This window comes from Cheilinus undulatus, linkage group 22 (assembly GCF_018320785.1).
Source record: "Cheilinus undulatus linkage group 22, ASM1832078v1, whole genome shotgun sequence".
Taxonomy (NCBI): Eukaryota; Metazoa; Chordata; class Actinopteri; order Labriformes; family Labridae; genus Cheilinus; species Cheilinus undulatus.
Genome location: NC_054886.1, coordinates 6911134 through 6937577, shown reverse-complemented (window position 1 = coordinate 6937577; position 26444 = coordinate 6911134). Strand labels below are relative to the sequence as shown.

Here is a 26444-nt window from a genome sequence, read left to right as displayed (position 1 = left end):
GTTTTCTTTAATCCCACTGGGAAATAAGAAATGCACAAAGTAGCACACAGTGCCCTCAAATTTGTCACAACAAAGCAGAGTAAAAATAGCTCTGGGTAATGAAGGGATATGCATAGAAGCGTGCTGGAAAGTTAGCGACAGAAAGAGGTGGAGGACTGAGCAGTCAAACATACACTGCACTTGTAGTCATGTGATCCCCAGGGCTAAGTTTGAGAAGAGATTGTTGAGGATTTGGTGTCATTCTCTGCCCTCCTTGAATAGACATCATGCTTCAGGGCTGTTGCTGCCTGGCGAGTAAATCAGCTCTTGTGCCATAGCTGAAAAAAATGCAAAGCAGAGCGGTGCACTTTTTGCCTTTAAAAGAGGGTATAAGTAGGCGAGAAGGCGTTATCATCCACAATCTCAGCCCCCTTTCGGTTGGTCTTAGTGGCTGATAGCTTTGCAGGCGTCTTGGAGGAGTGAGAAGCGCTGTGCCATCAGTTTCCTCCCTGAATCATTGCACTAATGACCCCTGCATGTCATAGCAGCATCTTGTGCAGCTGGAGGAGAGTGTTTATTTTTACATTTTTAATGCTGAGTGGAATGCAGAGCGTATACCCCCTCCTCTCCTCCATCTGTAGGTGGCAGGTAATCAATAAGAAGGGACGTGCAGACTCCCTCCTACTGTATGTCGAACACTGGCCTGTCATTTTCCCATGAGGTTTCCCTTTAGCAGTGTTCTCAACAGAGATAAAGCGGGCAGAAATTGCAACTGACTGATTCTTCAACTAGAGCTGCTCTAAGCTGGAATTGGATTTGGCTGTTTTTTATATGAAGTTCTGACTACATCAACCTTTGTTTCAATTCATTATGCCACCTTGCTCCATCAGAATCCTGTCCAAACTGGAAATTAAAAAAACATTTTAGTTCAACCTTGTAGTTTTCCAATTTGTCATAGCATTTTATTTAACTTGATGAAAGATTTTAACAATCATTGCTCCGGATTAGGAGTTAGTGTAGTAACAGCGTTAGATTAGTTGCAAGGAGTGAGATCAAGATTCATTTGCCTTATTTGTTTATATGCCTCTGTACAGGTGATAGCCAGGGCCAGAGGCATTATGTTTTTAGATAGGCTATCCAGGCCATTCTTGTGAAAGGATACCTCAAGTAGGGGTGCACAGTATTATCTGCACTATATCTGTACTGACAGATAAAAAAAATTTCTGCCATTATTTCCAGCTTATATAAACTGTATATACTAGGCAGAAATCAACAGACCTATAACAGTTGTTTTTGTATGAATAATAAGATTTTATTGGTCTTTTCATCCTTTTTTCCTTAAACTTTAAAATGGGCTATAAGGCCACACATTTTAGATTGTTTAGCAGTTGGTTGATTATTCTAAAGTTCTGATTTCTGTGTTATTTTCTAGCACTTTCAAGATTGTCTTATAGAGGCCCTCAGCAAACCTGTAGTTTAATGTGGAGAATTGATTTCAATTTGAAAACATAGGCTAAATATAAAGGGTCACAATTATGTAGGTCTATAGGTCACTCATTTTCTGCCAGCAGGTTCTTACAGTAATGTTTGTAGCTCTCAAAAAGGCACATTCACAGAACCACTAGTTTTCCCCTACTGTCTACATTTGAAAAATCTAAAATTTAGTGCAGAATCAAATGTATTTGAGCTTTATACCTCACAGAGGCATTTAACCACCAGGCAGTGGTTCTAGTTTTTTCTACCAATTTGGAGTGTTTGATTTGAAGAGGAAAAGACCTTGACAGATAATACTGCTGCCTCTTTAAACCTAACTTTAGGTAGTAGTCAAAAGGATCCATAACCAAGAGAGAGTGGAGATTTCTTAATGTTTGAGGGAGCTCACCTTGCAGACCCTCTTGTCATCCTTTCTCTACAAAATGGAGCCAAAATTACGAGTTTTTACAGTGATCGTGCTTAATCCTGCTCTCTGTATTTTCCTCTGATGTATTTTTGTTGTCTTTTATTTACAGAGGAAGACAGAAGATAAGAGACAGGGATGACATTTTCCGTGGGAACAGAGCCCTGGTACATGGGGTGTGACCTACGCCAGCTGAGCCTAAATTCCCCAAATTTAGGGGTGACATGCATCCAGAATTTTTCCTACCAGCACCCTTGTAACATTTCCACATGCAGGGTATGCCATGTGTAAATGCAACAGGTAATATTCAGTGAAAACTCACAGCAAGCAAGCCAGCATCTGGTTGATGACGTTCCTATCATTAGGAAGGAGCCATCATGGTAGATTTAATGAGGCTGTTTTCTCCTCGACTCTGCTTGCAAGTATGTTTAATATATTTCTTTATATATTCCATATATACTTTGAAAGTTAGAGTAGCATCTTAATAAAGGCAAAGCTTGCCGTTCTGATGATCCTGCTGTCTCTGTGTACATCAGTGTGCAGGGATACAACTGACAGAGGGCCTACTTGGGACAGCCCTTACAATAAGAAGTACAAGACCCTCTGCCTGTTAAAGAAAAGAAACATATCATGTATTTTTTCAGTAGTAGCCACAGGGCAGCGCCAGTGTTATCTATCCAATGCCTGAGAGAGCAAGCAGATAAAGAAAAAAGAGGTTGGACAGGGGCTGAGAGAATGGGGACATGAGAGATGACAGGAGCACGGGAGGATGACAGACGAGTGGGACAGAGATGGAGCAGAGCCCGCATGAGGATAGAATGTCAAAGAGACGGAGCGAGGCCATGCAGGGAGTGGATGACGGCCACGATAAGAGAGAACAAGAGGAATGACACCGTTAAAGACAGCGGCCGAGGGAGAAAAAGACATACAGTAATACACAGGAGTGAGATGGTAGAAGGAGCAGGAGTGAGTTAGTGAAAAGAATAAAGAAATCAAGAGAAAAGAGCTCCCCATGTAGAGGAGGACTAATGCATGGTGAGTCACCTCCAACTTCCCACCCTCATTCTCATAAGCAGTCCGCTGATGACGGTGAAAATGACAATGGATGGTTGTGTGAACTAAATGTAACACTCATATAATGGAAGAGAGTTTTTATTTACAAACAGCAGCATAAATGAAGCATTTATGTTAAAGTGCAGATAAGGGATTGCTTCAAAGGATGATTTTATATCCTCTTGATATATAAAGTCAGGTCTTTTTAATGTTGCATTTGACAAGCTGAGTTCCCCACTTGCAATAATTCTAGCATGCAGCAGGGATTTTGTGCCTTTTGTTCACTTAAGGTGAATCTTTACTGGAGAAAAAGATTATTCTTAGTCTTAAACCGCTATTGTGGGGTCTAAAGTAGTAATAGTTACATAAAGTTATACAACTGCAATAGACTGCTTCAGCCCACTGCAGCAGAAGAGGCTGTAGCCCTCCAATGGGGCAGCCTGTGTTCGATCTATCCTGCTTCTTTCCTACATCATTCCTCATTCTACATTATAGACTGATCAAACACACAGAGATAATTTTAGAGCTTTTTTGTTTTTTTTAAATAATAATTATGGCTTAAAGCTGATGAAAATCAAAGATCGAGTATCTTGAAATATTAGATAATTAAATAGGACAAATTCTAACAAGGATTTATAATCAACAATTTTGGACCATCCGAGAGATATGTTCATTTATGCTCTCAGTACATGGTTTGGGCTCCCTTTACTCTGCTTATTCTACTATTTTATTTGGGCCTTGCATAAGTGCAGACTAGGGCTGTCACTTTTTTATTTGTAATTCAAATATTCATTCAAACCTGTGGGTAAAAGATCATATTTAAACTGAAATGACACATTCACAGTCGAAATACACCCTCTATCAGCGCATCATGCAGTCCAAAGTAGTTTGCCATTCGACCTAGCAGAGGGCGCCCTCACAGAAACTTGTCCGTTGCATGCCCTCTTGAACTCCGTAAATTAAGACTCTAATGATATTTTACAATGGAGGGCTTTAGCAGGCAATGAGCAGACAATTACAACACCAAAACATCTTAGAAGTGCTGTATGGAAATATTTTGGATTCTACTCTGTAGATGGTAAAATAACAAAGATAGAGCAGTGTGTCATCTCTCTACCAAGAAGCTTTCATACTTGTCAACGACTACAAATCTATGGGTACACGTGGCGGCTTTTCACCTGAGTGAGGCAGTGGAGGAGGCTCTGCAGAAGAGTGGCGTTATGTCAGGTGAACAACCTCGAGAGGCTAAATATTATTCAGCAGGCTCTTTGCCAGAAGCCCATAAAAGGGCCATAACAGACAAGATTGTGAGATTCCTATTGGTGTTGTTTCTGGAGAGGGTTTCCAGGACCTAATGATGGAACCGGGGGCTGGAATATGTTCAAACATCCCGCTGTCATATTCTTAATTAATTCAAAGTTGTTTTTTTTAAAAAGGTGAAGCCCTAGTGCAGACAGTCAGCATTATCTGAGTAGACACAGGTAGTAGCTACAAATGTGTCTACAAATGTTGTACTCCAAGACTGTGAAGGCGGCTGGTGAAGGAATAAGTATGGATGCATCTATAGCTGCAGTTTTATCAGAACTGGATGACACTTCTTTATAATCACAGAAAGGCAAAGAAGTGCAACTAAAAGATTTTCTTACTGGAAAACTTTTTGCTCTTCTCCCGGCAAGTTTGATTTACCAACTGGCTCCTCTAAAAGTGAACAACAGCAACAGCTACCTGTTGAGCTCATGCCTACCAAGTCATGCTTTGTTGCTTGTAATGAGTTTGACAGACAGAATGGTCACCCAATTAACCTCCAAGATTTTTTTTTTAAAGTTCTGCCCTTCCCAAATACCATTTATGGAGTGTTGCCCAGATGGATGTGAAATATACAGTATTCCATGCATTGATTATGTAAAACAATGTATCTGGTCAGTCAAGTTAAGATCTGGCAATATGCTGGAGCAAATTCACTGTGTTTTGTTAGCGAAGGCTTTGACTGAGGCATCTCCCACCCTCCTCATCCCTAAGGATTGGTGGGAGGTGGCCTCATTTGAGGCTTGTTGCGATAAGAGTGAGCAGACTGGAATGGGACACCAACCAGATGTTGTGTACTTGTACAGCTCACAAACATGACATCAGCTAAGTATTCCCATGCGCCCCATGAAGTCAGATTTCTGATTTGGAAACTCTGAGGTACTGTAGTACCCCAAGCAGACATACACTAATTGTGAAAATTAGGGCAAAATCAATGTTTAACATAAGAACATGGCCAATGCCAATGTTTTTCCCTTACTACTACTGTTGTTACATTCCTAGTATGCCAAAATCTCTCCCACATTTGACCATAAAATCAGATCTGAATTTGTCCAGTAGGTCACTATTTCTACCTCAAAAAAAAACCCTCTTTGATTCAGCAGCTAGATCTACCAGATAGCAGCATGAAAATAGGAGGACACAACAGATAAACAATGACAGCTGATGTCTCTTTATGCTACATCAATTGCCTAAAGGTTGACGTTTGTAAACAGGGCCGGTAAAAGTGGATACCAAGGTTAGACTGATGCATCTGTGCATCCCTAACCTCAAATTAACAACTCATAGTGACTGGAATACAGGTGTGATTTGATTCCCAGACATTAAGGGCGCTTACACATTAGGCCCAGTTGTTTTGAACCGCGCCGCGGCACGATTCCCCCTTCCCCCGCTGGCTTGCTTTTACACTAGCAATATCGATCTGTGCCCGGGCCCACTTGCGTATTTACTCACTCTGAAACAGCAGGTGGTGGTATGCATGTAGCTGGTTTACAACCCAGCCATGGAGGAGAAAGAAGAAAAAGCTACCATAGCAACCCCTGGAGTCATGACCTGAGCAAAGATTGTTTTTGTTTTTGTTTTATCTCGGCAAAAAGTCCATCCTGCAGCCATGGGTGATTTAAAACCATTTTTTAAGATGCCAGCAACATCACTCTTCATATCTGCACATTTACGTGCAGCTCAGAGGATTAAATGGGCTGGGGTTGCGCAGATACAGTGGTAACTGAATTAACAGGAGACTATCATTGCCTTTGTACCTCCTCTCACTGACTCCAACTTGTGTGGATCTGTAAGGTCATTCACAACAGACCGTTTATTGACTGGATTCTGATGATTTCTGCCTTTTATTGAGGAAAAATGGTAACAAACTGGTGCGCTGTTGAAAGAAGTTCAGTTTTTACGATGACCTCATAAAGCTGATGCAACGCTCTGTCCCGTATCCGGGTGCGGTTGCATTCACATCTCATCCAAAACCAAGCCAGAGTCCACTTGGATCGCACCTGAAACCGCCTCCCCAGGTGGGCATGGGCCCGGTCCTGGGCGCGGTACGTTTGCACTCACACTAACAAAACGAACTGGACTTTGGGCTCAATTGCACTCGGATCCGGAACACAGCAATTTCACAAATCCTCTATATTTGGTGTTTTTTTTGTTTTTTTTTCCTGAAGTCACGATTTATTCGAGTTTCTGTGAGATCTTGTTTCTGTAAAATCACCACCAGAAAATGAGGGTCTGTCTGGGGTCTTTTTCTGTTCTTTCATGATTTAAACAGTTTAAGATTTGAAAATCTGAACATCTAGTTTGACTTCTTAAGTGTAGTGTTTTCTTCTTTGTCTGCTCTGTTACAGTGTCATTATTAATTCATACCAACAAAAACCAAGAGCTGTAAAAAGCATCATCTTTTCAGTGCATGACGTTTTTCTCTTGAAAGATCCATCTTCAGATTTAAAAGGTTTTATCGGTTGGGCACAGGTTGCATCACTCCTGTCTGCTACAAACAGAGAGCATAACTCTATTTATATTACTTCTTCAAGCAAAAGTAAGCTGGCCTAAAAGCTGCAGCAGAAACACAAGTAATAGCAAGTTTCCAGTTGCAGCTTCGCATCGATGCACCATCTCCTGGACTTTTTTTTTCTCCTAAACACAGAGAAATGGCTTGTCTCAGATGAGCTGTGGTCGGTAATTACAAGCTGAGCAGAGCCAAGCCGGGGAGTGGGCTGGGCTCGGGCCACGCTCGGCTTGCTAATGCACAGATTGCTTGTCGGGGGCTGAGAAATAATGGCTATATGTGTGCTACAACCTCCTGAATGTAGGTGGAAAGGAGGGGAAGGGACGGCGGCTTGATATCGTGCTCTTGCCAGGTTGAACCCCTCCCCTGGCTGTGAGAAGCTAACATGGAGGAGGCGATGTCAGAGGGAGTCAGGATGGATGATGTAAGTGTACCAACCCTTGGTGGAGGGGAAAAAGACTGCAGCTGGATGGAGCGGTATCTTTCTCTTTCCACCGCCATCATTACGCCTCTCTCATCCCCCCTTTCACTGCTGTTATCTCTCAAAGAGAGGGGCTGCCATATGGTGGTGTGAGGAGCTTCTATCTGAAACTCTTAGCAGCACGTCAGGGTGGGAGGGATGGCCCAGAATTCACCTCTGTCAATACACTGCTTTGTAATGTGCAGAACTGAACATTGGACCACTTGCACGCAGGGTTTTTGTGGCTGCAAATCCTTCAAGCGGCTGCTGAATTTCTTGTATGTGAATCAACAAACAAGAAGTTGCCCCGTTTCCATTTTCCTCTCTGCAGAAAATGAAGAATAAGGAAGGAGAAAGTGGAAGAAGCAGCATGCTGGGGGTGGGGTGGGATGCTGACAAAGTCGATTATGAAGTGTTCCCAAGTTATCTCCTCGGCACAAGGCTCTCTTTGGTAATTAAGAGCATTTTGCTTTTTTTAGTCCTCAGAAGTCAGCCTGGTTTGGGTTGAACACTATGAATTAATTGTGTTTGACAATGAAGACGAGGGGCCAAATCCAGCATGAAGTAAGAGTGAGGCAGCTTGGAGGCCTGCGGTCATCGAAGGCAACCAAGGCCGCACAGATTCTGACGTGTTTGACTCTGGAGATAGTAAATTGGATTAAATCATACATGATTCTCTTTAGGGCACCAAACCAGCATGGCGGCCCTTTTGAATGCAAGGACTTATAATTGTTATTACTTTATTAAATGAATGCTTATTTGGGGGCTTTAAAATGTCAAAAAACTCACCAAAACATGCATAAATCTAAAAAAAAAAAAAAAAAAAAAGGTGTCCACACTGCATAAATTATATAGTTTAGTGTGTTTAAGGCGAGTCAGATCGGTTACTCTGCCACCATTACCAAAAGGCCGCCCCCTCTTGATTTTGATTGACCAGTGAGGGGGAGATTACATTGATGGGGGAAGTGATATTCCAGCAGTTCAACGGTGAGCTGGCAATGCTGGACAACATTGGCTTTGCATTGAAAATGAACGCTGTCAGTGCTAAGAAGTGCCTTTTTGAGCATAGACCCTTATTGTCTGCCCTGTAAATTTAGGTTTCCTCTTTCTATCTTGCACTGTAATTTTTAATGTAGAGAAACAAGTGTGGTGTTCTATATTGAAGAACCTTTGTCTAGTCTTTTGCCTGCATTGACACAAGTTAGAGCACAACAATCCATCCATTTACCCATCTTCTTCTGCTTATCCAGGCTGGGTCGTGGTGGCAGCAGGCTAAGCAAGTCAACCCAGAAATCCCTCTCCCCAGCGACACTTTCCAACTCCTTTTGGGGGATCCTGAGGCTTTTCTAGACCAGACAGGATATATTATACCATCAGCATGTTTGAGTCTTCCCTGAGGTCTCTTCCCTGTTGGACTTGCCCAAAAGACTTCCAATGGGAGGCGTCCAGGAGTTATTCCATCTCAACTGGCTGCTTTCAATGAGAAGGAGCAGCACCTCTACTCCTCGCTCTCTCTGAATGTCTGAACTTCTCACTGTATCTCTAAGGCTGAGCCCAGCAACACTCCAGATAAAACTCACTTTACCCGCTTATATCAACGATCATTCCTTCAGTCATTGCCAAGAGATCATAACCACAGACTAAGGTTGGGAGGTAGATCGACCAGTAAACCGAAAGCTTTGCCTTCCAACTCAGCTCCTTCTTTAGCATAACGGACCGGCACAATGCCCACAGTGCTGCTGATGCTGCACCAGTTCCCCTGCAAATCTCATGCTCCCTTTTACTCTCACTTATGAACAAGATACTTGAACTCCTTCACCTGAAGCAGAGACTCACTCCCCCAGAGTGCAATCCACTGTTTTACGGCAGAGAACCATGACCTACGACTTACATAACATTTCAACACAGTCAATGCACAATTATCTTCACTTTGTAAAACAAGCTGATAAGCTCCTCTGAGTAAGAAAAGTGAAGGAAAATCAAGATCTTCCTGTTTGACACTCCTGCTACCTTGTCCTCTCCCTCTTTGCTTGCTCCTTGTCCATGTGAATGCATAAGAAGCAAAGTGATCAAGCTGACTTTGCTGTTGACCCTTGCTTGTGACACATGCAGTTATGACACGCTGTAAAATGTAATTTTGGTAAGTTGGTATGGCTTAATGGCCCAGTTGCACCCCCTGCAAAACTGCTTTCAGCCCCCAATTCATTTCATGCCAGGCATCTGTCTCAGCCTGACCATAGTCACATGCAAATACTCTTTGTTAGCAATCCCTAATGGACATGTAGTTGAAAGAGGCAGTAGTACCATGTATATATTTTATATCTGTATGAAATTTGGCAATCCTGGCCTTATAAAATCTACATGTTGGCATCCTCTATAATCCTACATAGTACTGCCTCAAATATAATGTACCATTTGCTCCTGGTTTCCCATGTTTAATAACAGCCCTGTGAGAACCAGAGTAGCCTCTCTTTACTTCTGATCTGATATCTTCATTGAAATCTTTTATCTTAGATGAAGCAGTGGTTAGCTAGGTGCACTCTCTCTTTTCTTCACTCCAGCTGTGACTGTGCTGTATTTAGGCTATTTCATGCTTGGGGACCATGAAATAACAGCAAAGTGTCCCTTCTTTCTAGCTGCAGAGCAGCTTCCCTCACAGCAAGTTTTCTCCTCATGAGCAGGCACGTTAAAATTCATGCAGCTCCCCCCACTTCTTCCCTCAAAGATGGCTGTAATAGTGCAGAGAGATCAAATGAGAAAACAAGATAGTAACTCAGCGGGATGCAAAGCTCATCACGGGGCAACTGAAAGACAGACGGATTTGCTCCGATGCAAGAAAATCACTGAAATGAAGCTCGGGATCATGAAGAGCAGATCTGGACCGGCGCCTGGCCTTGGGAGCTTGATTTGGGCTCTGGCCTTGCACCAAGTGGGAGGTTTGATTGCTTTTGATTAGGGAATGGGGGGAGCTCACACCAGTCCATTAAACACTGAACATTAAAGCTGGTTCTACAGCTCGATTTTTGGGCCGCAGAGACCCATATTGTAGCATTTCTCCGCCTCCTCTCATGTAGCTCAGCTCTGAGCTGATTGCCATGCTGCTGGAGAGCTGCTGAAAGAAAGACTCCTTGCCAACACGAGATATAAAACCTCAATTCTTTACGAAGCTTTATCCACTTCCTTGTTTATCTGCTAAAAGGAACAGCTCATTGAATTGATTCTTGCTGGTTATTTGTAATCTTTATTTTCCAGTGGAGCTTCCTGATGGGATCAGGAAGCTGAAACACATTATTATTGTTCCTACAGAATCAGAATGCATGAACATCAGGAGATGCCTGCCAGGTTCTCAGTGAAGCTTGGCATCAACGGTCAAGTGGCAACAAAGAAGATTGAGGGATAGGAAGGGCAGGAAAAGAGCAGAGAACCTCAGCTGACAGATCCATCACGAGGCGACAGGAAAATGGGGACACATGAGTGCAAGTTTTGGCTCCGATAGAGCTGTTGGAAACTTTTGGCACTTTGATTTTTACCCTCCATTGGCTCCCTGTAATGGCTGCCATTTTGGATTTAGTCAGCAGGCACAGAGTCGGACAGAGATGCTCACTCTGATCTGCTTCACACTCAGCAGTGGGGATGGGATAAGAGCTTAAAGGGAGATGCAGTGCCACAGCACAGCTCTCATCTCGGGTCAGTCGACTTCCGATGCTATATCCCAGAGTGACTAAAATACTGATTCAGGAGTGATTGTGCAAGAAACCTGCAGTTAATGACAGTGTTTTAGCACTAATCAGTTTTGGAGAATAACTGACCAGTAATCTACAGAGATGAAAAATTAAAAATATAAAGGTGCATAAAGCTGCAGTTCCATGAGCGTCCACTAGAGGCTGGCTGCAAAAGCACCCGAGGTAACATACACAACCATGTTAAAATGAATATTTGTACAGTAGAAACAAACATGCTCAGAGCCTGGTTCAAAGAACAATTTGATCAGACTAGTCCATGACTTCATGGGCACACTCTGTACTGGGGGTGACTGTTTCTATAACTTGTTTGTTTTGGTTTCAAAAGGATAGGAGTTATGTGTTTTATGGCTGTGGCTATTGTGACAAGCCAGCACGTTCTAAGTGTTTTCCAAGAAGCTCAAGGCCTGCCTCAGCTCCACTGCTTTTGTTTACTAGGTTTACCAAAAGTAGGTGAGAAAAGGATTTTCATAAGGCAGCCACCGTAAATCAGAAGCCCTCTTCAGTAAGCAGATGGCTGACATCAGCTAGGTTGAGTTTATTGTTTTCTTCAGTCTGTGGAGGTCATGTGTCACCGAGTTATCCGTTTCAGCAGTTTCAGTACTCGTCAGTTCATTATTTTGTCATAAAAGTAGTAGCAGGGTGTCTTGTACTGTTGCAGATAATTGAGAAGTGTCCAACAACACTCCGAAACAGAGCAATAATCCTGACTCACATCTGATCAGAGGAAACAGAAAATAAACAAAGTGCCTGATATAATCTATTGAGCATATTCCTCACACAATCATTCAATGACCAGCAAAGTTGAGTTGATTTTAGATCAGCATAAACACTAGTTTACTGATGCAGGAGATCACCTGTCACTCCTTGAGTTCAGATTTTAAAATGTTAACAGAGCAAATCAGACATAATTTCCCTGACTAAATGAGAAAGTGTAAGCGTGAGCTGTTAACTTGTATAATATCCCTTTTTTAAACTCTATTTTGTTTTAAATCCCCTTTTAGCCAACTTGAAACTAAAAGAGGATATCTATCGTTATATTTTATTGTTATAATCTAAATATTTAAATTATCAGATAACTCCCACTTCATACATTTTTTGGGCTATTACTAGGGTGTTTGCTTTGTACTAAAGCCTTCCTTCCTGTTACCTTCAGCATTCTTGTAAATAATGGACCTGGTCGTTTTCTGATGCTTTTCACTAATCTAACTAGCAAGATGTCAAAGTGGACAGGAGTCACTCGGTGTAAACATCCAATCTGGGTTTATTTTTTCCAAAGGCTTTGTCAGGTGTGCTCTGCCACCCAGCATGCACTTTGCCCCTCCCACCAAAACAGCTTTCACTTTATTTTAAGTGAGGAGCAGGGGGAGCCATTGCACATGCTCCAGTCAAGCTGGCCACGTCAGATGTCCAGGTTTTTTGATATTAAGCTAATCACAAATGATCATCCGTCCAAATGATTCTTAGTGTATATCAAAATGAATATTCTGCTTTTTATCACATCTGCCTTTGACAGAATACCCACTGTAACCAATGAGAGCAAGCAAACTAATGCTATGCTACCTATTATATTGGTTCACAAACATAAACACGACTATGCGTTCATCTCAGCCATCTTTGCCCTTGGGTATCTATTTTTTTGATGCAACTATAATGCACGCAAGCTCAGCCAGCTGTGCTTTCCAGTCATTCCTGATCACGCAAGTTTCAGTGAAATCTAATGTGGACAATCCATACTATGAGATTGTTACAGATGGATGATGTGTGGTCTCTTTGGTCGAATCTTCTAGTGTGTGCACTCAGAGAATTATAAGATACAACATTTCAATAACTACTTAGTTTAAAAAGTGAAGAGGCTAAAGAAGATGAGAGATGATGCCCTCAGACATTAAAAAAGTTAAAACAACCTCAGTCATAGGTAACCACTTTGGTTTTTCAAGCAGTCAGACCTGGAACAATGCTAAATAACCTGCAGAATTTGTTACGACATGACTTTCAATAAAGCAGTGAAGGTGCTTGCAGAGGAGACCCTCAGGGCTGACACTTCTGTACATACTTGGTCCAGAGAATGTGAAGACCCTCCAGGACTTTCTGACACAGAAATCAGCAGAAAAAGAACAACCAAAACCCCAAGCATGTAACTCAGCCTGGATCATTACAGCTTGAATGATCCAGGCTGTTTATCACACAGTAACAGAATTAAAAATTGGCATACACCTTTTATCCTGCATAGAAGACAACACAGAGAACAATACAATCAGACATGTTTCTGCTGGTGAAAACAATAAATGTTAAAGGGACCTTCAAACACATTGTACTTCCAGGGCGTCATTATGAATTTGGCGTTGCGTTATTTGCTTCGGTTTAACCCTCTGAGTTTCATGACAGGGAAGAGGTGACAGGGCAGAGGAAGTTGGTTCTTTAGTAGGATTTAGAACTTTGTTAGAATTTTTTGTTAGATTTTTGTCCCAAGGGTTTGCCGCAACCTGTCCAAGTTCTTCCAAATACCGACATCCAGGTCCAAATGTTAGACATCGTTTATAACAAGGTTATAACTGAGGGCTGTAACCAGCTGGGAGAGCTGGTCGGGATTCAGATTTTTCAATTGACGGGCAGCGGGGGAGTCGTTGGAAAAGCCCTCAGTGGTTAGTGTGGGTGGAGTTTGATTTGCTGTTAGGTGGTTAGATTCTGCTTAGAAGTTTCTTAGCGTCATTTCTAGCTGCTTCCTTATCAAAGCAATGTACAGTTTTAACCCTTTGAGCTCCGAAATGTCCGCTAATTCCCTTATTATCTCACCTGATGTGTGGTTATCCCAGAAAATCCTCCTCCAGAACAATTTGTCCTCTTAAAACTTCACTATCAGCTCAGGATGTCTTTAATAGTTCTAATAAAATTATTAACACTGAGACCTTGCACATTTTTCTGATCAAAGCCCCCTCTTGAGGTTTGACGGGGTTATTTGTTTATTTCGTCTTCCTACTTTTCTCGCTCTGCTGTCATCTGAATGATTGCATCGACTCATTTCAAACTATAGAAGAAAGAGAATAATACATTCAGTTTCAAGCTCATTCTCTTTAGACTTTCATAGCATGCACAAATCATTTTATAAGTGGGTAAGTCATTTTTTATTGATCCTCTTTTTCATTCAACTTTCATCTCCAAAGTCCTCTTTAATTCTGATTTGTGTCCTAACTACCCTCGGCACAAGCAGAGATCTCAGTTCATAGGAGCTGGAGATGAATTCAAGGCTTGTTTTGTTTCCATGAAATAAATATGCATGCCCTTCATTTATCCTGTTTGTGTGTCGCATGAATTCTTCATTTTGCTCCCGGCGACATATTTTATCTTTTTAATTCATCCTTGCATGTGTTATCATTCACAATACTGTTTCCAAGGAGCCCCAGAACGATAATTAGCTGATGCTTGAGATGCTTAATTTGTCATAATCTTGGCATAGGTCTTCTGCAAAGTGAAAGATATCACAAATTTCTCTGCTTTTTCTCAGGACTTTTGACTTTAAAATGACGTGTACTACTGGAATCTATTCTTTAATGATAATTCTGCCCTTTAACTTTTGAAATCAGCATTTTTAGATACAAAGAGGTGAAATACTTGTTTTGATTATGCACTTCAAAAAAGCTAGGAAAAAAGTCAAAGGTTCAAAATTTGAAATAAAAATTCAGAGTTGATCTTATTTTTAACATTTTGATTATTTTCAAAATTCTGCTTTCTCTTAGTATTTAGATTTTTTGCTTGACACTTCAACTTCATTCTCAAGGTTAAAAGACTTTCTAGATATTTAAATTTTGTTCTGCAAAACTTTGATATGAATTTAACATTTAAACATGAACATTTAAACTTTCTGTGCAGGTATTCTTACCATTTCAATTTTTTGTTGTTGTTGTTTTGTTTTTTTATTCCTTCTTACTTTGAAATATTAGGTTTTCTTCACACTTCTATTTTCTTGGCATTACCAGAGATGAGGTATTATTTTTTTCTTGAGATTCAGATTTTGACTTTTTGCTTCATTGGAAATTATATTTTTGGTTTGTCATCTCATTTCAATGTTTTCTAAACTTCTAGTTTTTTTTTTTTCTTTTAAATAAAAATTTTCCTTAAGGTTTTAACTCGCCTTTGACATTTTAATGGAAAATAAATAAATACATTTTTTTCTTTGTCATAAATTTGACTAAGCTTGAAAAAGTATGTTTTTATAATCAAAAATTTCACCTAAAAATTGATGGTTTTTTGTTTTGAATTTTGAAAAAAATGTTTTGATATTTTGATTTTTTTTTTTTATTATAAATTCAAAAGTTCTTAACAATAATACATTTCACAAGACATTTTTAAAATGACATTCTTCAAGAAATATTAAGAATTTATAAGGGCAAGAATAATGTTAAAGTACATTTTTTCAACCATTGAGCTTTTAACATTTCTTGATATCACTTTGTTGTAATGATTTTGATTTGACCTGACATTTACATTTTCACTGTAGAAATTTTAAATTTCAACTTTTCCTTCAACATTTTTAATACTTGTGAAACATCCAACTGTTGATTTTTTTGTTTGTCTTATGGAATTTATAAGCATCTTTTTGCCCTGTTTTTTAACATTTGAACTGTTTCCTTTAAATTTTTTCCCTTTTTCCTCTATATTTAACTTTATTGTCCAATTACAGATTTCTAATTTTTTTTGTCTGTTTCAACTTTTATCTTCACATTAGCATTTTCTTTATAGACTTCTTGACTGTCTCCATAATATTTTCTCTGCTTGATACAATTTTTTTCTTTTTCTCTTTTTTTCAACATTGTGACTTTTTTTTTTTTTTGTAAATTCAACCTTTTTAATATTTTGTATTTTGATGCTTCTTTACATTTGAGGGTTTTTTCCATTTTGAATTTTTGATTTGTCTTTCTGTTGTTCTCAGCTCTTTAAAACAATTTGAATCAACTTTTTTCCCCAACATTTTGGACTTGGACTTTTTCCTTAACATTTCCTAATCTACTTTCAACTTGTTTTTCTCAAATTTATAATTTTAATTTTTCTCAAATCTTTTTGAATATGTGTGTGTGTGTGTGTGTGTGTGTGTGTGTGTGTGTGTTTATATTAGGTTTTTCTTAATGTTTAAACATCTCAACTTTTTTTATCTGTACATTTAGACTTAAGATGTTAAAATGTCATTTCCTTTTTGTAATATTTTGATTTACTTGACATTCAACTTTTTCCTAAAGTGCTTTTGAAAACAAAACTTCCCTCTTTTGATGTTTTGCTTTCCATGCTATCCCTGTCTTTTGTAGCTCTGCTATTGACGGAAGAATGAGCTCTGTTTAGAAGTCCATCTGATGTGTTTAATCTTTCCTTTTTAAAAGAATCAACCACCTTCAGCAGCACAAACACACGGCACAAGACAAAGACAAAGAGTTTGGGACATTCGCCACTCAAAGGGTTAAAGAATCATCACTTTGATGGGACCACATTCAACACGACTCGAGCCTTAAGTTGGGCGGAGAATCACTCCAAAGAGCTGCAATGGGTGCAGCCAACAACTTCAACAGTCCCTTTAACTTTTAGTGACTTTCATGGGAGGATTCTTTTTCTTCAAATTCAGTGACAGAGTATTTTCGATTTCATGGATGATTAAATATGGTCAGTGCAAATTAACATTCAGCCAACAGAAGACACAGGAAAGAAGCAAGAGGCCATTTTCATGTGGTCAGGTTATTGGGGGGGTTATGTCGGGTTATTTGGGGGTTATTCCTCTGAAGAGATGCAGCCCCAGTTTAAGGTGCTTTTGATACTGTCCCCTGGACATCTGAGGAAGAATGTTGTAATGGTAAACAAAAACAGATTTTTAATGCGTGTAACTACGCAGGAAAAGGTCGATGAGGTAGTAAAATTGAGGCAGATATATGGAGAAAAATACTGTAACGTTTTGGAAAAAGGCCCTGATTTTCAGGCTGGTTTAGTGGATAAATTGAGTCAATTAATTATTGAAAGGAAAGTGCTAAAATTTATAATAATTTTATTAGTTTTTAGGGGACTTAGACTGTTAAAAACCATTCACATTCACCCTTGTTGAGTGGCACTGCACCTCTTCCAGAGTGGTGGTTAAAGGTACGTTAGACGGTTAGATCATTAGTGGAGTTAAAGGGATTTTATTACCTTTGTCGAGTAGCCACTCGTCAACTACCCGACCGAGTCGGTATGGGATTCTTTGTCTAGCAATAGCCAGGCGCTCATTATCAAAGTTCCCTTTAAGAAATTTGGAGAAGACAAATTAAGAGAGGTTACAAAGAGATCTGGAAGTTGAAAAGTTAAAAGTTAGAAGGGCAACATGGACAATGTTTAGCAAGTTATGAACTTTAAATCAGCTTTAGTTAGGACAGGAAGAACTTGATGTGTTTTTGGGCTGGTTTGTTTGGTTAGACATGTTAACAGCAGTCTAGTTACCTTGGTTTAAGTGTGTTTTTAATGCAGCACAAGTTAAACAGATTTATGAAGTATTTAGATATGTATGTTTGTAGAATGCTAATGAAGTTAGCTTAATCACACACAGAACCAGAAATCATTGGAAAGCAGAGATATCACAGTGTCAGTGAATAAAACAGAAAAACATCAGCAATAGAAAAACAGTTAAACATTTAAATTGCACAGAACAGAATCACAATTCATGGTTGTTTCAAGGAAGACATTTTTGGTCCCATTGCACACAAAAGGTTCAAAATTAGAAAAATCGCCAGCTCCCAGATAAGACAGCAGCACAGCATCACTTTGAATTTGTCTCTTCTACATCAACCAAAGTGAAAAGGATTTAGCAAAACTGTCAGCACTCAGGTTGTCTCTGTTTTTTTTCCCTCACACATTAATTGAGCACTTCTCAGTGGCACTCAGCAATTAACATCACTTCATCAGCGTGTCAAAGAAGTTCCATCGCCGCTGTGCAAACTTATTATCCCTCACTTCACTTTAATCAACCTCGGGGTCATGCTGCGTACATCTCCAAGGCTGCCGATGGAGACGGGGGGCTCGAATTAGGGACGATGAGGGCTGATGGTGGCCAGGCTGGGGGGTTTGATGAAGTCGAAGTTGGCGGCAAAGTCAAAGGCTTAATTAGGAGTTATTGTCTGTGTCAGAAGGCAGTCTCTGCAGATTATAGGCTAAAAATCAGAGAGCTACAACAAGAAGTGATTCCCAAAAACAGGGTTAGGGACACCCCAGGCATCCTTGAGGGGGAGATGAAAATCCGAGCGTGTTCCTAGAAAATAAGGACGTGCAGCAAACCTTATATTACAAGGAAAATGATACAGATTATATATTATATAAATTAAAATGCAAAACTGCCGCTTTCTATGAGTTACACCCAACTCAATGAGGGTGCATTCACACTAAAAAGCAATGTTCAAACTGGACTTTGAGGCATTCTTGGAATTTAAAAACCTTGGTCCAATTTTTCTTTTTGTCATTTTGGGGCCAAAAAGCTCAAGGGTAGAAAAGATCCTGCAACAGTAGCCCTCCTCAGCTGGCCACCATAAGTTAGATATTAAGACTAACTGTAATCTGTAGTGGCAAATCTGACCAAAAAATGTCTACTACAGGGCTAATTCTGGTAAAAATTGGGAAACAATGGATTACAACCCTTCAGAAGACATAAGATTGTACATTACCAACAAAAAAACTACTATTCCTAGAGTACCACTGTGATTTGTGAAGCCCACAGTCAGCACCACATACCTCACCTTTCTCCAGATCAGCCAGTAGAAACATTTATACAGGTATCAACATATAGAGTGCAGCCATTATGCATATTTCTAACAGAAAAGGTAGAATTTAAAGACTCCAGTTTTAAATACAGCGATCTGGTCAGAGCTAATCAACACTAAAACTTAATATTAGAGGTAGAACGAATATAGGCTGTCGCTATAACCAGCAGTGTCAAAAGTCAAAAGGTTAATTGATAGTAAAGGCTTCGCTACACTGTGTTTCTGCTTCCACGCAAAAAAAAAAAAAAATCAGGCTGATACCATGTTTTGGCATAACCCTCATGGAGGACATGAAGTCTGGTAACCTATAGAGGATAAATGGCTAACTGCTGTCTTTGGAAACCAATGACCCAAACACAGAGGACGATCTACAGCAAACTTCAGGAGGTAAATTAGACAATATAGCCATCGTAACTGTTCGCAGAATATTACTGTATGTAGGAAAGTTTGTGAAGTATCTGGCAGGACAAACAAAACTGAAATCTCCATCTTTGTTCATCTTCATTCTTTAAATTTTAAAGTGTGTTTTGAGAAGATTTTTGGTCTAACAACAATATATTAGTATTGATATAATAGTCCTGCTGACTAACGCTGGCCATCAGCAAATAATCTGACATGAGGAGATATCAGTGGCCAGTGTTTATCTGTTGTGTCTAATCAATATAATGGTGGCAACTGGTAAAGTTAACTGCTGAATCAAACAAGAGATTTTTGTAAGACAGAGGAGAGAAATGTCACAATCGGTGCATCTCTAATATTAGGCAAAATGAATTTGTCAATATTGGCATATTAGATATCTGCAAAAAAAGAAAAACTGTGCATTTCGAATGAAAGATGCTTTAAATTTTTGTACTATAAATGCCCTCAAACTCAAAACTGGCACCCTGGCATTACAATAGCAGTATACACTGTTTAAACTAGGGATGCACAATATTATCAGCATATTTGTTACGACTTATATATTATCTTAAAAGTTAAATACTAGTATCAGCAGATATGAAATTTCTGCTGATATGTACAGCTTATCAGCTGTATAAATCATATCTTGGCCTTAGATATTGATAAAATGTACCATCAAGTTTAGATGGTTGCCTAGGGTGTCACACACTAAAGGGGTCCGCCGTGAGCCCTGAACGTTCTGAATGAACCCTTAAATGTAAACTACCAGACCAGTCAGCTCTGCGTGACACAGCCTGTCTTTGCACATGAAAAGCTTACTGTTGTTTACAATGAATAAAGCTGTGTATACATCGCTATCAGCTAAAATGAGTTTGGCAATGTTAGCATACAGGATACTGGCAAAAATCCAACATTGTGCATCCCTAGTTCAAACCTCAAACTTTCCAAAGAACTCCTGTACAAATCCAGCTTTTTCAGAGTCTGAGAGAATTTCCCACTGCAAGGCAGAATGAACATACTTGCTGTGTAATAGATGTTCTGTTTTAGAAACTGCTGCTCTGATTTCCTTCTAAATCCACACTGAAAAACAAATTGAGACTCTGTGACAAAACACCGCCAGTTTATGACAGAAATGTATGAGAGACTTTGGAAAGTGCTGATGAAACTGCCTGCAGAGAATCTAGCTGTAAACCGAAGGAGAGTTTGGGAGCAACATCATAAACAGTAAACAGGAGAGCTCTGAAGTACATCCTAACTAGTGCACTTTGATTTCGCTTCCCCCCTCTTCTTGACGCTGCTGCAGTGATCTAAAATAGACCACCTCTCAGCTCTGCAGTACCTACTTCCACTCCCCAGGGGTCTCTCTACCCACGTCTGCCTGCCAGCCTGCCTGCTGCCTGCCTGCGCAGTAATGGCTCACACTGGCAGAGGAGGAGAGTACTGTATACAAGCAAACAGGCTTAATTGTGTTTTAGAAAAGGAGGGGACCACACTTGAAAAGATCTTTGATCTGAAAGAAGGGACAAAAGGCATAAGAGGAAGGATGGAACAAATAACAAAGGATAGACGGAGGAACATATAGAAGGATGAGTAGGTGGTTCTGATGTACTATATGAGTCAGTGTCATTCATATGCAACACCTGTAGCGCTCTGTGTGCCGAGAGCTGACTCACAGCAGCAGTAAATGACAGACGAGGCGGTTAAATTGTTGTGGATGTTTTGATCTTTCTGTAATATATAATTGCCAGTAATGATGCTTTTTATTGCCTGCAATAATTCCTCAATTAACCCAGCAGGAGGTCGGGAAAATCTCAGAGGTGCAGCCGTTTTATTTTTGGATTGTGTTTCAGCGACATGGAGCTGTTCTAAATTAAGAGCATTTCCTGTTTGGGCACATACGTGTGTTTAGTGAGCTCTTAAAGAGTAGCATGCAGGTTGGAGACCCATTGAATCAATCTGTAGGACAGCATCTAAGGAGAAATATACCTTTTTAGTGTATAGTGATGACATACTGTTGTTGGTGGAGCCTAACTGGTGGTAAAAAGTTAGCTAGTGGTAGTGTGAATTTATTATTTTAACAGTTTGACAGCAGAAGAGAAGTTGGCTTGTTCCTGATGAAAGAAAGATCACACCAATCAGCACCATTCATAAAAAGGGCATTAGCTACAGTTGTGGTTTAATGGTAGTGACGGCAAGCCTGTGAACAATAGTGGCTGGTGAAGAGATTAGCTTGCTATAGCAGCAGTTTTATCAGATTTATGGTGACGTTTACAGCTTATATAGGTCAATATTTACAGCTGATGCAGGCTAATGTTTAGAGATGATATAGGCTCATATTTCAAGCTGATATAAGCCAATATTTACAGCTGATATAGGCCAATATTTAGAGCTGAAATAAGCCAATTTTTACAGCTGATACAGGCCAATATTTTCACCTAACGTAGACTAATATTTATAGCTGACAGAGGCGTATATTTAGAGCTGATACAGGCTTATATTTAGAGCTGATATAAGCTTATATTTACTGCTGTTATAGGCTATAATTTACAACTGATACAGGCCAATGTTTTCAGCTTATAAAGGCTAATTTTTACAACTGATATAGGCTCATTTTTACAGCTGATTTTAGCCAATATTAACAGCTGATATAGGCTTATTTTTACGGCTGAAAGAGGCTAATATTTAGAGTTGATATAGGCTAATATTTAGAACTGATATAAGCTTACATTTAGAGCTGATATAGGCTAATATTTAGAGCTGATATGGACTAATATTTAGAGCCTATATAGGCTAATATGTACTGCTGTTATAGGCTATAATTTACATTTTATATAGGCCAATATTTTCAGCTTATAAAGGCTAATATTTACAAGTGATGTAGGCTAATTTTTACAGCTATTTTAGCCAATATTTAGAGCTGATATAGGTTTATTTTTACAGCTGATAGAGGCTAATATTAAGAGTTGATATAAGCTTATATTTCCAGCTAATATAGGCTACGATTTACAGCTGACATAAGCTAATATTTAGAACTGATATAAGCTTATATTTAGAGCTGATATAAGCCAATATTGAGAGTCGAAAGAGTTGATATAGGCTAATATTTCCAGCTGATATAGCCTACGATTTCCAGCTGATATAGGCTTATATTGAGAGCTTATATAGGCTAATATTTAGAGTTGATTTAGGTCAATATTTTAGCTGATTTGGGCTCATATTTACAGCTGATATAGGTTTATTTTTACAGCTGATTAAGCCAATATTTACAGCTGATATGCTTGCATGTCAATACTCTGAACAGTAGGGGGTGCTTCCTGCCTTTAACTCCGCTTATTCAACATCATAAACCCTCTTCAGCAGGTAAACGAAACAGTCATGGCAGGAGTGAATAAAAACTTCAGTAGTGGCCGTGTCGTCCTCTTTCAAATCAGTCAGAGATGCAGACAGTTTCAATAACGGACGACTGGAGCTTTGACGAACATGGGTCATCTAATACCCAGTGAGTTTAAATTGGTCTTCCCTTTGACACAGTTTCTCTGTAACTGGAGAAGATAAGGCTGAGGCTCTTAAATCTGCTAATACAGAATGGAAGCTAGACAGGGAAAATCATGGAATTGCTGTGGTCAAGGCTAACGCATGTAAACATTACCAAGAGTTAGCTGAACTAGAGTCAGGGCTCGACAGTGCAAGCATTTCACTCGCATTTGCACCTAAAAACAGGTGTGAGCAAACTGAAAAAAAATATTTAGGGGCACATGTGAGCACAAAAAAATCAGCCGAAGCAGCTGAAGGAGAGATTCATGGAGGAGAGACACCTCACTTGGCGTCTGTGTAGCCATAGCAACATGTCATCGTCCGTGCTTATTTATTCGTCTCATGTCAAGAACGACATGTTGGACATCTCACCGTCTAGCTGGCAACTCATAATGCCCCAGTGCGAGAGCAGAAACCCCAAGACCGTGTAATTCGGTGTTTTTTCATTGTTGATGTGGAAAAAAGACCGGCGGGAGGAGCTAGATTTCCCCGTTTCATCTTCTTCTATGCCGGCTTTTCTTCTTGGTTGCCATTTGTTTGTCCTGACAGCATCCCTAATGGGCAGAGGTTGTAGGTGTTCAGACGGTTTGGTCTGTTTGGCCAAGAGCAGTGTGTGTTCCAAAACGGACCGAGTCCCCCGGACTATACAAAACATGCAAAAATGAAACCTATTAGTCACTTAGACCCACTCCGACTGAAGTTGCCAAATTTAAAGTAAATTTAAAGTACCAAAATTAAATTGCAATACTTTTTCAAAACTTGATGATTTTACCTTTCTGTACATTTTGTATACAAATTCATTAAATAATTTTGCTTGTACATGTCTATTTGCATCATGTTTATTACGGAAAGCACATTATTTGATCAATTTTCATTGTGCCCCTAAATTTCTTTGTGTGCTCCTAACTTTTTCAATGTGGGGCTTGATGCCAACCTTTTTCGGAAAAAAGTTGGCATCAAGCCCTGATGCTAACTTACTTAATTTGGCCATCCAAGCTGGTCTGCATGAATCCGCGTCAGTCCTTTACTGGGATGAGTGAGGCCAGTTGCAGCTTTCTTCCAACAGAGTTCAGCAGCCACCGCTGTACTCCTAAAGTGAAACTACTGGAGCTGCCTCCACACAAGCAAGTCATTGATGTAGCAATGCGTTGTCAAGTGGAGCTGTCCACTCCAGTGGTGGAAAGAAAACTCTTTCTCCTGTAGCAAAAGCATGTCTCTCCATACCAGCCACTTCTGTCCCAAGTAACAGTTCTTTGAACTGCAGAGGAAACTGTGACTGTTGAGAGATCTCAACCGTACCCCTAGATATGACGATATCCCTTCAGGAAAATATGTTATCTCCAAGCCAGGAACATAATCTCCACTTCTGCTATTTAAAAGCGAGTTACCTTGTTTTACATTTTGCTTTATTTATTTCATTTGGGAATTGTTTCAAATGACATCTGTCCACTTTTTAGATCATTCCAAAAGAGACATTCTCATTTTAACTTCAAGGTCGTAAACATAAACATTGTGCAGGTTTTGGGGTTTCTGAGTCAGTAAGTAAAGTTAAAAATGAAAAAGACTACTCTGTTTAAAAAACCAAACAAAAAAAATATATTTTTAATATTGTTTTCTTTAAAGAAAAATCTGGATTCAAATTTTATCATGGGTTGAGCGTATTCTTACATCCCTATATTTGAATATTTGCAGAAACTTTAATATTTGTTGATACCAATATTATGCTGGTAACATCCTGCATCACATAAAGGCAGGGATTTTGCTATCAAAGCCCATAAAACTCCTCCTCATTGTCACAGTTTCATCTCACAGTGTGACAGAACATTTCTCTTTTCACCCTTTAATTTTGTTTTTTTTAAGGGTCCTAAACATCACCTATGGGGTTTGGCTGAAAAGGGTTTAATGTTCAAAAAATTTAAAAATTGTAAAAATTTAACCTGCAAGTTGGTCTTAAAGCTACAAATTAAGAGAATTTCATGTTTGAGGTACCAATTACATGCCTGTGTTCACATTGCACTTAAGATAAGTGAAGTACAACTGGGCCTGCTGGAGAGGCGATGCAGCAATTACAGTGCACCTCACAGAGAGTCCCATTTTAGAAAAGTGGCACAGGCACACTGCAGCAATCACTAAATTAAGGCAGGAGAGAGTGATCCTGTCTGTAGCACAGAGAGAGGAGAGGGGAAGTTAAAAAAGGGCGTGTGGTGATTGGTTTTAAAAAATAACACGGTGAAAGAGAAATAGTGGGAAGCAGCGTTCCTCAGTGAGATGAATCAATCCTGTGTGTTCTTCTCCTGCTGCTGCAGCTGCTTCCTCGTCCCTAAATCCTGGCTAAACCTCCTCCTTCCCGCTTTCTCGTCTTAATCACAGCCTGGCAGCCACTTCATCCATTTCATCATCAGAATTAGAGTCATAGTAAGAAGCTAAGGTCCCTCTAGTGGCAGCTGTTTGTCACTGCAGCCTGGAGACAATCTCTCTATTGGTCCCACCCTCCTGCCTCCACGAAATGTTTCCCTCCTTTTTGCCTCCATCACTCTTTTCTAATCCCTTTTCCTCCTCTTACTCACTTATTCATTCCCTCCCATTGCGCCCACTTCTCTCTAACCACTCGTCTTCTCTGCGTGTCCTTTCCTTGCTCTCAAACCATCATTCATCCTCACTTCATCCTGTCCTCTTTTTACCTTCCTGCCAAAGTCCATCTCTGTGCTTCCTTCTCGCCGTGCACCTTCACTGCCTCTGAATCTAAACTCTCCATTTTCCATTATTTCCTCTTTAACTTTTGCTCCCATCTACCTCCATCCACTTTTAGTCCTACTTTAGCCTCTTCCATCCTTCACAACTTTGTTTATTTCCATGCTTTCCCCTCTTAGGCAGGCTTCATACAAGACCAGGGTCATCAACCACATTTCTATAAGGACCAAGACAAAAGATACCTTAAAAACCACATGGTCTTCCATACTCTGCAGAATTTTCTGGCTGTATGGGAAGCTTTGGGAGGCCTAATATTGCCCCGGGTCTCCTCCAGACGGAGGAGTAGTGGATGGTTGGTGTATGGCCACCGTGTCCCAACAAGGCTGTGACATCAGCAAGGAGGTGGCGGAGTCATGTTCTGGGCCGGAATCATGGGAAGAGAACTGTTAGGCCCCTTTAGGGTCCCTTAGGTGTGAAAATAGCCTTGGCAAAATATATAGAGTTTTTGACTGCCCACTTTCTTCCATGGTACAAAAAGAAGAACAGTACATTCCGTAGCAAAATTATCTTCATGCATGACAATGCACTATCTCATGCTGCAAAGAACACCTCTGTGTCATTGGCTGCTATGGGCATAAAAGGACAGAAACTCATGGTGTGGCGCCCATCCTCCGCTGACCTCAACCCTATTGAGAACCTTTTGAGCATCCTCAAGCTAAAGAGCTATGAGGGTGGGAGGCAGTTAACATCAAAACAGCAGCTCTGGCACTCTTCAAAAACTCACAAGTTCAATGGATGCAACAATTGTGAAAGGTGATATCAAAGACGGGCTCCTATGTTAACATGTTACTTTGCCTGTTAAGATGTTTTGATTCAAATACCTTTTGATTTCAGTAAATATGACGTCCTAATGCTGCAAATTCAACATATTAGCATTTTCAGTTCTTTAAAAACTGTACAATGTTTTGAAACTCTTGTGCATAACAATGTGGAACAGTGCATTTTGAGTTTTTTATTTTTGGAAAAAAAAAAATTGTTATCATTGGGAGGTTTGTATAGTCAAATTTGAATCATGCTCTAACAGTTGATGACTTGAAAATTATACTGTCATTTG

The 26444-nt window shown here is 39.9% G+C and overlaps 1 protein-coding gene across 1 annotated transcript in view; it reads right to left on the bottom strand.

Moving 5' to 3' along the window:
• LOC121504980 (neurexin-1-beta-like) overlaps positions 1 to 26444 on the bottom strand; it is a 311753-nt gene that overhangs the window by 44028 nt on the left and 241281 nt on the right. Inside the window, exon 5 of the mRNA XM_041780094.1 lies at positions 17109 to 17198. Within this exon, the coding sequence (XP_041636028.1) occupies positions 17109 to 17198 (90 nt within the window). The remainder of the gene's footprint in view (positions 1 to 17108; positions 17199 to 26444) is intronic.